Genomic DNA, 13,531 nt, shown 5'->3' with positions numbered 1-13,531 from the left:
CCGCGGAGGCTGCTTGTGCTGTTGGGTGCTGTTGGGTGCTGTTTGGTGGGCATCAGGTGGGCTTTTAGTGGGCATCGGGTGGGCGTGGGTGGTGGTCATGCTATGGATGCGCCAGGCGCCAGGTGCCAAGTTCCAGGTGCTAGGTGCTAGGTGGTGGGTGCTAGCAGCAGGGTGCTACACAGTACATGGCACACAGTACGCAAAACGCAGTACGGCCGTGTGAGTGAGTGAGTGAGTGAGTGACGGAGCATCTGGTACTCCCACCCCGCCGCCAACTAACCAGAACCCTCTTCCCTCTCTTCCATCCCTCGACGCTTTGCCTGCTAGCTCAGCCCGCCTCCTCCTCCTGCTCCCTTTCATCCATCCTTTTATTCTCCCCCAACAGCGACTCGAAATAGCTTGCGCGGGCACCCTCTCGCCCCATTACATCGTGCGGCTCCCGTCACCAACGACGCCCGCAGCTACCACCACGTCTCTCGGAACACAACTCCAGAAGCAAACGGCGATCCTGGCTGGTGAGTTGCTCTGGTTGCTCTGGTGGCCCCACGGCCCATGCCCCGTCCCCCATGCTAAATGCCCACTCCCGCACCCCTGCCTCTGAGGGGCACCTTTCGCTTCCCACCCACTATCCCGTCCATACAACCAAACCACATCCCACCGCTCGCTCGCCCTCTCTCGCACTCCCCGAGCCTCGAGTCTTGAGAGCCTCATCCTTCGCAGAGCCGCGCGCCGTCCACTAACCTCTTTGCCGTAGAAGCTGCGGAGCTTCGCCGATGTGATTAGACGTCCCGGTCTCCCCCCTCCCGACTCTCTGACCCCTCCGCGACGCTCTCACACATCCTATTCATCTCCGTCTCCGCCGTCCGCCGTCCGCCGCCCACCATGTCGTGGCAACCCGCCCCGGAGTCGCTGCAGCAGCTTGCTTCATGCCTCAAGGACTCACTCAGTGGCTTCGACAAGAATGCCCAGAAGCAGGCCGACCACGTGAGTTGCCCCGATCCTTTGAGACTCATGCGCCCGACCCGCTTGCTGACATTGTTTGCCCTCGTCTAGATGCTCCAGCAGGCCAAGAACTCGCCCGACGTCAACAACTACCTCGCCTACCTCTTCTCGAGCTCTCAGCCCCCCGATGGCCTCCAATTCACTGAGCAAGACTTCCACCTCGTGCGCTCTGCCGCCGGCATCATGCTGAAGAACAATGTCCGCTCCGACTGGAAAACCATCCCCGACACCAGCCTGCAACTCATCAAGCTTGCCGTCCCCATGTGCTTGCAGGACAAGAACTCTCAGATCCGAAACTTCGCCGGAAACATTGCGACAGAGGTCATCCGCCGTGGCGGTTTGCTGGGCTGGCCCGAGCTGCTTCCCCAGCTTCTTGACCTCATCTCCAACTCCAGCGGCCATGTCTCCAACGAGGCACAGGAGGGCGCCATGTCCGCCATGGCCAAGATCTGCGAAGACAACTTCCGCATGCTGACCAAGGAGGTCAATGGCCAGCGACCCTTGAATTACGTTCTACCCCAGCTCATTGCTGCCACCAAGAACCCCCTGCCCAAGGTCCGAGCCGGTGCCTTGACGGCCATCAACGTCTTCACCCCCCGTGAGTCGCAGGCCATGCTCAACTCCATCGACGACCTCCTCCAGCACCTCTTTATCCTGGCCAGTGACGACAACACCGATGTGCGCCGCCAAGTCTGCCGTGCCTTTGTCCAGCTTGTCGAGACCCGTCCCGATAAGCTGCTGCCGCACACCACTGGTCTCGTCGACTACATCATCAGCCAGCAAAAGTCTGATGATGAGGACCTGGCCTGTGAGGCCGCCGAGTTCTGGCTCGCTGTTGGCGAGCACGAAAACCTCTGGGCCGACCTGAAGCCCCACCTAGGCAAAATCATTCCCGTCCTACTTGAGTGTATGGTCTACAGCGGGGAGGACATTGCCCTGCTTGGAGGTCAGTCCGACGATGAGGAAGAGGAAGATCGTGAGGAGGATATCAGACCTGCCTTTGCCAAGAAGGCTGCAGCACGGACTGCCAACGGCGAAAACTCGGCATCGGCCGACCCCAACGAGAACGGCAATGCCTTCGAGAAGCTGGCCAGCATGGACGAGGACTTGGAGGAGGGAGAGCTCGACGACTATGATGACGGTGACGATTCCAACCCTGACGAGAGATGGACCATTCGCAAGTGCTCCGCTGCTGCCCTCGACGTCTTCGCCCGCGATTTCCGGGACCCTGTCTTCGAGGCCATCTTCCCCTACCTTTCGCAGAACCTGAAGCATCAAGAGTGGCCTTACCGAGAGGCGGCTGTGCTCGCATTGGGAGCTGTGGCTGAGGGCTGTATGGATGTCGTCAAGCCTCACCTGCCCGAGCTCGTACCATACCTCATCTCCCTACTGGAGGACCAGGAGCCCGTTGTGCGCCAGATTACCTGCTGGACTCTCGGCCGTTACTCGTCCTGGGCCGCTAACCTGCAGGACCAGCAGAAGGACCAGTTCTTCGTCCCCATGATGGACGGTATTCTCCAAAAGATGCTGGACAAGAACAAGAAGGTTCAGGAGGCTGGCGCCTCGGCGTTTGCCAACCTCGAAGACAAGGCGGGCAAGATCCTGGAGCCATACTGTGGGCCTATTATTTCTCAGTATGTCCGATGCTTCGCCAAGTACAAGGATCGCAACATGTACATTTTGTACGACTGCATCCAGACCCTTGCTGAGCATATTGGACCCGTCCTGGCGCGACCCGACTTGGCCAACCAGTTGATGCCCGCCTTGATCGATCGATACAACAAGGTCTCAGATCAGTCACGCGAGCTCTTTCCCCTGCTCGAGTGTCTGTCTTATGTGGCTATGGCTATGCACGATGCTTTCGCCCCGTATGCCGAGCCGATCTTCTTGCGATGCGTCAACATCATTCACGTCAACCTCGAGCAGAGCATGGCCTATGCCAGCAACCCAGCTCTGGAACAGCCTGACAAAGACTTCCTCGTCACTAGCCTGGACCTTCTTAGCGCGATTATCCAGGCCCTGGATGACGATAAGTCTGCAGCCCTCGTCAAGAGCTCGCAGCAGTCATTCTTCGAACTCCTTGGTTTGTGCATGGAGGACCCCGCCGATGAGGTCCGCCAGTCGGCGTACGCCTTGCTCGGTGACTGCGCCAAGTATGTTTACCCTCTGCTACAACAGTACCTCCCTACTATCTTCCCTATCATGCTGAAGCAGCTCGATATGGACACTGTTCTGGATGAGGAGATCGACAGTGGGTTTGGCGTCGTTAACAACGCGTGCTGGTCTGCCGGCGAGATTTCCATGCAGCACAAGTCGGGAATGTCACATTGGGTCCCTGAGCTCCTTCAGAGATTTATCGAGATCATGACCAACCCCCGTGTGCCCAAGGCGCTCAACGAGAACGCCGCCATGGCCCTCGGACGTTTGGGACTGGACAACTCGGAACAACTTGCACCTGCACTTGGCACGTTTGCCGAGGAATGGTTGAACTCGATGGAAGAGGTTGAGCCTACCGAGGAGAAGGCCACGGCATTCAAGGGATTCTCGATGATTGTCGGCCGTAATCCCCAGGCCATGGAGAAGGTTCTTCTCCAATACTTCGCGGCCATTGCTCGGTATCGCGATATCAACCTCAACAGCCCCATCAAGCAAGAGCTGCATGACGTTTTCCAGAACGTGAGTGTTGCCCATTGTACAAATGCCATTGAATAAATGCTAACATGGTTTCAGGTTCTCTCTGCTTACAAGCAGATGATCCCCCAGTTCGGCGACTTCCTAGGACAGTTGCAAGCAAAGGATCGACAAGCCCTGGAAGCCCACTACACTCTATAGGTACAGTAGTTGGTGGCGCATCTTTGGGTCCAACACATTACATTGGTATCTTGACGGCAAGGACAGGAGGAACACCAATAATTACATAGCCATAGATAGCATTGATTTTTCTCGCACTAGGTAGCATCGAGTGGGTTCGAGGGACAAGGGGTTGCATGATGAGTTTCAGGAGGTTGACGAACACAGCTGCAATGCATTGATTGATGGTGCTTTGGAGCAGCATGGGTACGACTTTTCACCAGCGAGGGCTGAAAAGCGATGACGATATGACGGCAAATATGGAAGGATAGCATGGGGAGGAAAATTATACCTTGATCATGATGGGATGAGGATGCTATGTCGTCATGGGCAGACATGAAATGAGGAAGCGAGAGAAATGATGGGAAATGGGACAACTTAGATAGATAGGGCAGTCAAGATGAGCCGAATGAGCGGGTGTTCGAAGTATTGGGCTGCACAGCTGGGTGATCTACTTGGTGTTGAGAGTCACTTAAGACCGCTCCGGCTCTGGCTTTTTACAAAGAAGGCAATATGAAGATTTACTTTAAGTCTTTAGGTTTTGTTCTTTGATAAATCAAACTGAGGGGGTTCTGGAGTGAATTTGTTTTGGATCTTTGTTGATGTGATGGTCGAACTTGGTTCATTCTAGTGAGGATTGTTATTGAATAGAACTGACGTCGGGAGATGCTTACAAGATCAACACTTATCTATCATCGACCTCCGTATAACAAAATAAGAGCATACTGTAACAAAGATACTGTGCGGTTAAGTTCTTACAATGTCGATAGATATATCAAAGCAGCGTTGTAGGTTCCACGGACGAGCACAAAGTTAAGTTACCCAGCACCGGAAAGAACAGTGGCTTTTGCGAATAGGGTTGGAGTGCGCTCAGCCTTTACCTCGGGCCTCTCTGTATCGTTCGTCCAAGTTCTAGTCTCTAACCTTCTGCATGTCTGGAAATCTTACCTGGCTGACGGAGGTTTAACAGCACGATAGAAAATTGACACGATTTAATTATTGGTCTTTTGGGATGGTTGTATCGATATTCATCCACGTTTGTTAGAGGTCCTTTGACCTGGGCGAGAGATCATGACGACAGTTATCCACGGGCTCTGTGCACCGCAGTAGAGCGTGGATAATATGTGTCCTACCGTATTCAATTGTTTATAGATACGGAGGAATATTAAGATTATGTCTACAGTCATCTGGATGTATTATTTAGGTTTGTTCATTCGTTGAGTTGGTAATGTTCGAACGAATTTAAAGTCGGATTCGATTGCTAGAGGTATAGGGTAGGTAACAGGGTCAATATCACCACGACATGAGAACACTGGCAAACCAAAAATTGAGAGGCTGGTACGTACTAGACCAGATATAATGGTAGTTTGCTGTTGACTTCTCGGCTAAAGTTCCCTTATTGTTGTCGATGTTGTTGCGGCCAAGGGGCTGTTGTGGTTTTCTATTCACGCAGAATACGGGTTGTCTGCATGGTTGCTCCTACTTGGAGGAGTCGAAGCCATATTTCGCGACAATACAAACGGCCAAGTTAACAATTTCAAACCGAAAGAATCTCATCGACGGCATTGATCGTGGATTGAAAGTAGAGAGCTGAAATTGTGATGGGGGCGAGCAACATCACAGTGACTGGAATACGAGGTCTTGCATGCTGAACTACGCTAACGTCCGGAATGCATCGTCGTTGGCGAATACCTCTGTGAGAACGCTTGGATTAGGTGAATTTCATCCTATTCTTTGTTCTTGGGACTGTAAGCAATGGGCCTTATCATGGAGTGACTTGTAGGCCTCCCAATTATCAAACCATGCCCAGCCACGACCGTTGTCATGGTGCCCAAGACGTAGCAACGTTACCCACCGTGACATGGCCTCGATGATATGACACTCCCCTTGAGAGCTCACAGTTGGTACACTGTAGTTGAGGGTCTTGGTTTCCATAGAACGCACAGCCAAGCCGGCATACCGGCACCTGTCGCCACTGTAGCCAGCAACACCACACATTGAGGCCAGCCTCCTCACCGCACATCATGGACAAACCACACCCATCGGGCAAGGCCGGCGCCCTTCGTAAAGTTTAAGATGGCATTCCCAACCTCATGCGTATCCGCTTGCTGAAAATAGGAGCCCAAACATGCCCATGCCGTCAGCCCCCTTCATTGCCCATAGCATCGTCGGTTGGGAACCACCCAAACGGATGTCGTTCCCTTCGATCTTCATCCCTACGGGGCTATCAGTGCCATATCAAAGCGTCATCAAGGGGAGATGAGTACGAGCCGCTAAACCATGAGACTTTTAGGGACTCACCCCCTTGCTTCCTGTATACGATGTTTGGATCGCATCTGTCAAATTTGTGGCTGCTGGGGACTGGTGGGCTCTTGGCGGGCAACCTAAGAGGCGGTTCTACAGAGCCAGTTCCGCACATTAGACGAAATACATTTCCGCTCTCTAGTGGTCCGTAGGGCATCGAAGAATCGTCTGTTTCGGGCCCATCATGTGTGGACTGGTGTTGATCTGACCAGTCAGTCGAGAGGGCTGATAAAGACTCGATCAAGACCAATGGGCCCGCAGCCACGAGTTCCCGCTACGGCAGACGAGTAAAAATAGCAGCACATATGCAAGCTCTCCATGGGCCGATAGCAAAGCGCACCTCGGCTCTTGTCTCTCGATGTCCCCCGTGGTACGCTACGGCAGCCCTGCCAGGCCCCCGGGGAATATCAACCGCAAGGGACCCAGCCCCTCGAGGATAACTGACTCGGAAAGGGACCCAGCCCTCTAGGGCAATGGGCTCCGAAAGGAAAGGGTCTCTTTCGTACGAGTGAGACTGACCTATCTCTGGACGGACGAGAGAAGGTTATGCGGGCCTGGGTTTCGAGACAGGGCACCTCTGCATGGTGGGCTCTGCATGGTGGGCAATGCACGGGAGCTCCTAGAATAGACGGCAGGCCTTCTTGGTCGTCCATTGGAGGCTGAAGCATTGCAAGTTATCTCGCTGGACAGGTTGATCACACTCTAAGCCCCATAGCCACGCGTAACGTAACCGCTCAGAGGCGTCTTGTCCAAACATCATGGGTGTTTGACTTGGAGTACGAAAACCCCTGAATGCAATGCAAACCGTCGCCCATAGCCCGTCACTGCCTCAGCCCCCGTACCGGCCACGCTCCCACATCCCACATCCCGCTTCCCAATGCGGGCTACCTCCTCATCTAGGCCTCTGTTCTAGAGCGGGCCCCTCTCGAGGCTACAGCAGCTACCCGGGTGGGTCGTGGACTGCGGTAGGGGGGAAGAACGAGCGAGAGCCGGGGGGGGGGCGGACGAGAGGTCAAGCAGGGTATGGGTTGGGTTAGGGACCACAAGGCCGAGAAGCAAAGAGGGTGCTACCAGGTACATAGTATCTATCTTTGCCAGGAGCTCGGACATGGCATATCCGCCGAAATCGGGACTGCGAGGGGGTTGGGTTGGGTCTCTTTCGGCGGAAGACGGTCGTTTTAGGGGAGTAGAACGCATGAGCTTCGGTGAGGCGCAAAGAGCCGGAGCCGGGGGCCGCGGCATCCGTGGGCTCGTGAGACCTCCGAAGCGGCTTCGCGACGGGAGGCGATGGAAGACGGGAGGTTGGAGATGGGAGGTTGGAGATGGGACGAAATGCATTAGTTACGGAGCACCGGAGCAGGTAGTACCGGAGCAGGTGGTACTGGAGACGGCGGATCCGAGGGGACGGAAGGCACGGCGGTGCGCAGGGCCATGGAAGGTTCGAAGATTCGATGGAAGGGGCGAACGAGTCCACCGACGCTTCATGTAAAGTGGTGGAGGGATGTTTGGTGATGCGACAGACGGCCGCTGAACAAACTTTCGGGTACAGGCGACACAATGCCGCCGTGGTAGGGGGCAAACGCCTGCTCGGTACTCCGTAAAGGAAGGGACGTTTGATAGCGCTTGATCGGCGTACCTACTCCCTACCTACCTAGGCACTTAGTGAGTTGGCGCGCATGACGTCGTGACAAATAAATCCGATCAACCCACGCCGCCTCCTTCTAACAACGGGACGGCGGGCATACCGAAGACCGCGGCTTTGTGTAGCCGCCGCCGCCGCCGTGTTCGTTGCGCGCGCGCCCTCCCCAACTCGTCAACTCCAAACCATATGCGAAAACTGCCCAGCCTGGTCCGAGCCTTGTGCTACTACGTCTTGGTACCTAGGTAAGGTATGTATGTAACCAGGCGCGGCGGCCGCGGCGGGACGGAAAAAAGCGAGCCATGGCCGAATCAGGGCACTTCTTCGCAGAGCAACAATCGCCTGTCCCGGGGCTCTGTCTGTCTGCACTAACTACCAACAACCCAACCGTCCAATACGGCGGCGGCGGAATGGATGGTGAGAGAGAAAAATCCCATCCACGCGCCGAAATGAGCAACTGCTCCATTATCCCACCGCCGGTGGGTTACTGATCGGCCCCCCACATCCCCTAATCCCCTACTCCTCCAGCGAGTGCGCCCTAGGCTCCTAAGCTGCTGGGCCGCTGGCCTCCAGGCTCCCGGGCGTCGCCATGCGCACGAACCAGAAGGCCTGGACGATCCATTCTGTCGTCGTCGCAGACAACTGGAACGACAATGCTCCATTTAAGCTTTGGCACTAGTTCTGGAGCTCTTTCGCTGTGGCCGTGGCCCCAGCCCGTCCTGTGCTACGTATATTAATTAGGTGGGCTGGGAGGGGAGGGGGCGTGTAAACGGGTCACAAATGAAGACCCAGAAGGGAACACTGATGATCAGAAGAGGACACAGATGCTCGGACGAGTGCGACCAGCGCAAAGGAAAAAAAGAAGAAGAAAAGACATGACCAGGCCGGCGAGATACCCAACAAGGCATGATATCGGCCGGCGCTCACTCACCCCATCCATCCATCCATCCATCCATCCACCGTCCGTCGTCCAGCGTGCAGCGTGCAGCGTGCAGTGACATCTCCCGCCCTAGCAGACCACTTTTCTGTCCGTCGCCATTAATAGCACACAGCCCCAAAGCCGCCGACAGCTCTCTGCGGCGCTGTGCTCTTCCACACACCCCTGAACCCGGCTTGGGTCGTCCCTTGGGAAGTTGGGACCACTCGGCACGTCGCCGAAGCAGTCACCAGAATGGCCCGTTCCAGAACCGCATCCATTCGCCGCCGCCGCCGCCGCCGCTTGTTGTATGCCCACCAGCTTGCTCGATTTTCTCGCTTTTCTCGCTTTCGCTCACCCGCTCGCCGCCCACCGGATCTCGTCGCATCAAAGTCGTGGGGTTGGTTTGGGTTTGGCCTTTTCGAGTTGGTGTGTACTACGTAGTATGTGTGTGCGTGTGCCCATCCTCCGTCTGTGTCTGTGTCCGTGTGCTTGCCAAGTAAACTAACACCCTCCCGACTTCAATGTTCCACCTTTGATATGCGGAAGAAACCCCTGCTGGGCTGCTATGGGGTAAACCAGCGCATGGACGCTCTCCGGGGGGGCAGATGCAAAAAGTCCCTTGAGACAGCAATTTGCCCTGCCCGCCCTATACCAGCCTGTTGATCCGCTAGACGTCTTCGAGTCCCAGCCCAAGCGTTATTGTCAAACTCGTGTGGGCCACCATCATGAATCGCCCCGGGCGAGAGAAAACCCGCGTATCACAGGGGGCATCGACGTATGAAGTCATGACTTCAAACCCGCCTCGTTGGGACAAACTTTGGCCCAGTGCTACGCCGTAGAACCGGCAAATGAAGGGCTGACGACTATTAGCCTCCCTCCGCCTTTCGTCCCCTATCGCCTTGTGACGATGTTCCACCTTGTCGTGCTCCACGTTCCATGAGCCATGTGCCCCTCCCATGTGCCGAGTGTAGGGTGCTGCGAGATGTCATGCTGGCCAGCTCATCCGCCATCCCTTATCCATTATCAGGACGCAGGACTCAGGCCATACCTTACTCGAGCACAACGCAGACCCGACATTCCGCAGGACCCGTAGACTGGGCCTGGAATAGCCAGATCATGGTGGTTCCGTCACCACAAGCCTGTCATGAACACCCTGTCCAGCTGTCCGACTCTAACAGTCTAGCTTGTCGTCATGCCTCGTGGCTTTGCGAAGCTTCTATTCCTTCTGCCGCAAGGGTCTTCACAACCGGACCTAACCAGTCCAGCCTGGACAAGGACTACCGGTAACTAAGTCAACTAACTAACGCTTCGTCCTAGCTTTGGTCTGGTCGCGTTGACTAAGCGGCTTCCTGCCTTCCATCGACCGGGGGTTTACCCCATCACGAACACTAATCAACGTCCGTGCATTGCCCTCTCAATCACTCAACTACCTAAGGTAACCATGGACGGGACGGAGTACGAAGTGCATACCCGTCCTATCCTCCCACCGTACCCCACCGGAATACCGTCTGTTTTACCGTCCGGTGGAGATTTTGGTGTTTGTGCGATAGGGCCAGCTGTCGGATAATTATCCTGCATAATGCAGCCCTTGATAGCGGCAGAACACCACATGGGCTGCTTGATTCGTGACTCTAAATTAAGAGATTCTTGCCTGTACAGCTGGATGACCGGTATAGTGGACGAGACTGTTATAGGCCAGCCCCAGAACACTCCTCCGTGTCGCTCCCCGCTGACACGGACCACAACGTCCCCAGTGCTCGTTCTCGGATTAGGCGATTCCCTCTGCATTCTGCCCCGGTTTAGCATCTTCAAGGGATACACAGAAACAAAAGCAAACAGCCGTCGACGGAGAGTCATGTTGCTCGCATGCCTCAGTTGTTCTGGCCCTTGGGCTCTGGCACGGTGTAATTTAGGTGCCTAGACACGTAACAGGACGAGGCTGAGTGCATCCTCCGCAAGGTCTAATGACGCGTAACTGTATCACTGGATAACTCCTTCATCAGTTAGCACTTCGGCAGGGTGAAACACGTAGATCTAGCATACCTCTGGTCATGCATACCGTCAACTCGGTAATCTGGTTTCGCAATGATCGTCATCCGTGTGGCTTGGCTGAACTTAGAGAGGCGCTTGTCACAAGCCGAGAGAGCTCTCCCACCCGGAAAATATTATTAGGGTTCTGACATATGTCATCACCGGCCTGAAATGCAGGCCTCGAAGGCATCAAAGTCTGAGGCGCAGGGTGAACGCGCAAACCTGGTACCTGCCTCATCACCACATTGTTTCTCCGAGGAAGATCGGACATTGGGAGTACAGCCCCCCCTTGTGGCGTATGAATGTGTTAGCTCTAACTAAGCCGTCCACACCTCGTGGCCAACTCTCCGAGGGCTGGAGGAATTGGCCTCCAGTTGGGAAACACGCTTGGGGTTCCCCGTAGCTAGTGTTGAGCCTAGACAGCCAGCGCGACGGCCGGTCTTGCACTTGTCGCACTTCAACTCAAGATTCGAGATCCACCCGAACCAAGAAGTGAAGGCCGCTGAGACACGCTAAAATGGAGCCCAAGTTCGGAGCCAGGTGGAGTCCCATGCCCTCGGAGCTCCGACAGCGTCTGGCCTCGTTACCGTCACCGCGGCCGCCACTCCCCATTCTGCCGCGTCCCCGGTACCCACCCTTGAGAAATGCGAAATGGAAGCCCGTCCATTCGCGTAGCCACCCAGTTAAAAGCTGCAAGCACGGTCATCACGGCGGGAGAACCGCAGCAAGCCCGCACTTGGCTCACGCCCAACCACGCCGGCGGTGGGTAGCGATGCACCCTTTACAAAGTCACCATGCATGTCTCCTGCTCAAGCGCTGCAAACAGAAGCCGCCGAGCTGTAGATCAAACCTCGCGTATGTATGCGTTCTAACCGATGTTTGTGAACTTTTGGCAGCCATCGTTGCCTGTCATCCTCATCACGATGCACAACCCGACCGAGTCGGCCAAATGTGTCCGTGGAATTTTGTCCAGCCAACGGCCAGAAGTGGCAATTCTATATTTAGCTTACCGGGTCAGACCCTCGTGGCCGAGCTGGAGCGAATCACCGGCTGTCAATGGGGGGGTTAGTAGCTTAGCTAACTTAATTCTCATTTCGTCATTGGTACGGATACCTAGTTCAAGGGTAATCACGCCGCTACTTTGCTGAGACGAGACACGCCAGCCGTTGACTGTTTCTCCTCCGTCTGGGATGACATCCTCTCTTCACCAAGTGGATGAGGGGCAAGAGGGATCTTTGTTGGGCGCAATTTTGCGAAAAATGCTGATCGAGGCTGGAAACCACTCGGCACGAGGGGCAGGGCGGACCCTTGCGGGGCGACCCTTGCCCTTGACAAGCTTGCCGGTTGCCCGACCTGCTTGGCTGTATTGGGCTAATCGTAACTGATTGGGCGAATCGTAAATGTACCATGACACCAGCAGGGTGGAAATGTCAAGCATAGGTAAGCCATCCACCGCAGGGTGGTCTGGTCTCGACAACCAGGTCAAGGGTACTGTATCTGGGCATAGGGTACGATGTTGGGTCCAGCCCACTACAAAATGATGCCAGTTCTTAGGAGGTGCCTTAATGTGCCTCGGTAGGCGCTCTCAAGTGGGCGGCGACTTGTGTCATCATGATCGTGCAATCAGTTGCTTTCGATGTCGGTAACAGTCGTTGAGCTGGTGGTTCCGCGGCGTGGGGCTTCAAGGGTGATCTGCATACCGATCTGGAGGCTTCTCCTCGCTACACGGCTCGTGCTTCGTTAGCCTGCCGCCTGACGGAGGTGGTGCGATGCACTGTTCAGCTTCTCATGAATCAACTGAACACACCGCTCCCACTCGATTAGTGCCATGATATGTGTGGCAATGGAGAAGACTCCAGAGACAACATTGAGGGCGGCAAAGTCATTGGGACCTGTTGTGCATGGCACACTTGATTCGTCTGCGCCGGTGCATCCGAGACCAGGTGACGGTGACGAGATGTCAGCCACGCATCAATTCGTCTCGCTGAGGCCATTCCAATCCAAGACGGACAAGTTTAGCTTCGCTCGTAGCCTCAGATTCTTAGAATTCCAGCGACATCAGCTGGCTCTCGATGCAGAGTGCAGGAGGAACTGTCCACTGAGCATGAGGTGCTCGGTCGGGCCAGCACGGTGTCGTCAAGAATAGTAACACGCTAGTCCTAGATCTGGTAAGCGGCCGGCTTCTCGCCAACGTGGGATGTCCGTGGTTGATGCAGGAGAGAGCCTCAGCATGGTGGCGGGAGATCGGGTTTGAGGGCACAACTGCAGGGTCCATCGGTTAGGCAAGTATCACGTAGCTTCTTCGTGCGTAAGTAACTCGAACGATGGTTGGAACGTGATGCCGGCACCATACCGGGCGCCGTAAGAGGCTGTGTACGGTTTAATTTGAACGTCGTCGCTCGGACCAGCCATGGCTTGGCAAATTCATCTGCCTCCATCAGCTTCGCACAGGCTTTCAAAGGTCTGATCTGAGCAGCGAGTCTCACTCACGATGGTAACCTTTACGGGGGGATCAGTTGCTAAAATCAGTTATTTTGTGAGCCGCCAAGCAATGGCACTGTCCGTGGTCGGCCAACAACCCTTGTAGGCGTTTGGGGACTTCTAAATGCAGGGCAGGGTGCTAGTCAGGCGAAGCGAACAGGCGGAGCCAGAAATGGAATACTTGTTTCCTTCTTGGGGCGATAATGCAGCCATCGTTGGAGTGTTTGTGCAACATTAGCAGCCATGTTCCTGCCGTCAGGGCATCGACTGGCTAGCATGACCGGAGTTGGCATGGACAATTGGCA

At 55.3% G+C, this 13,531-nt stretch overlaps 2 protein-coding genes across 2 annotated transcripts; one reads left to right on the top strand and one right to left on the bottom strand.

The window, feature by feature from the left end:
• The first annotated feature begins 589 nt into the window (after nucleotides 1-589).
• On the top strand, nucleotides 590-3,892 carry BGZ61DRAFT_149054 (armadillo-type protein). The gene is made up of 3 exons (XM_046237343.1): nucleotides 590-984; nucleotides 1,054-3,678; nucleotides 3,733-3,892. The coding sequence occupies exons 1-3, from the start codon at nucleotides 883-885 to the stop codon at nucleotides 3,832-3,834; spliced, it is 2,829 nt and encodes a 942-aa protein (XP_046096229.1). The 5' UTR covers nucleotides 590-882; the 3' UTR covers nucleotides 3,835-3,892.
• A 1,207-nt stretch (nucleotides 3,893-5,099) lies between these two features.
• BGZ61DRAFT_463880 (uncharacterized protein) lies at nucleotides 5,100-6,163 on the bottom strand. Its single transcript, XM_046247446.1, has 2 exons — nucleotides 6,120-6,163; nucleotides 5,100-6,068 (listed from the first exon to the last, which is right to left on the bottom strand). Exon 2 carries the CDS (start codon nucleotides 5,848-5,850, stop codon nucleotides 5,575-5,577), a length of 276 nt encoding a protein of 91 aa, XP_046096228.1. The 5' UTR covers nucleotides 5,851-6,068; nucleotides 6,120-6,163; the 3' UTR covers nucleotides 5,100-5,574.
• Nucleotides 6,164-13,531: the final 7,368 nt, after the last annotated feature.

This window comes from Ilyonectria robusta, assembly GCF_021365365.1.
Source record: "Ilyonectria robusta strain PMI_751 chromosome Unknown BGZ61scaffold_36, whole genome shotgun sequence".
In the NCBI taxonomy this organism is placed as follows: Eukaryota; Fungi; Ascomycota; class Sordariomycetes; order Hypocreales; family Nectriaceae; genus Ilyonectria; species Ilyonectria robusta.
The sequence above is the reverse complement of the archived record's forward strand: the minus strand, read 5'-3'. Positions and strand labels throughout refer to the sequence as shown.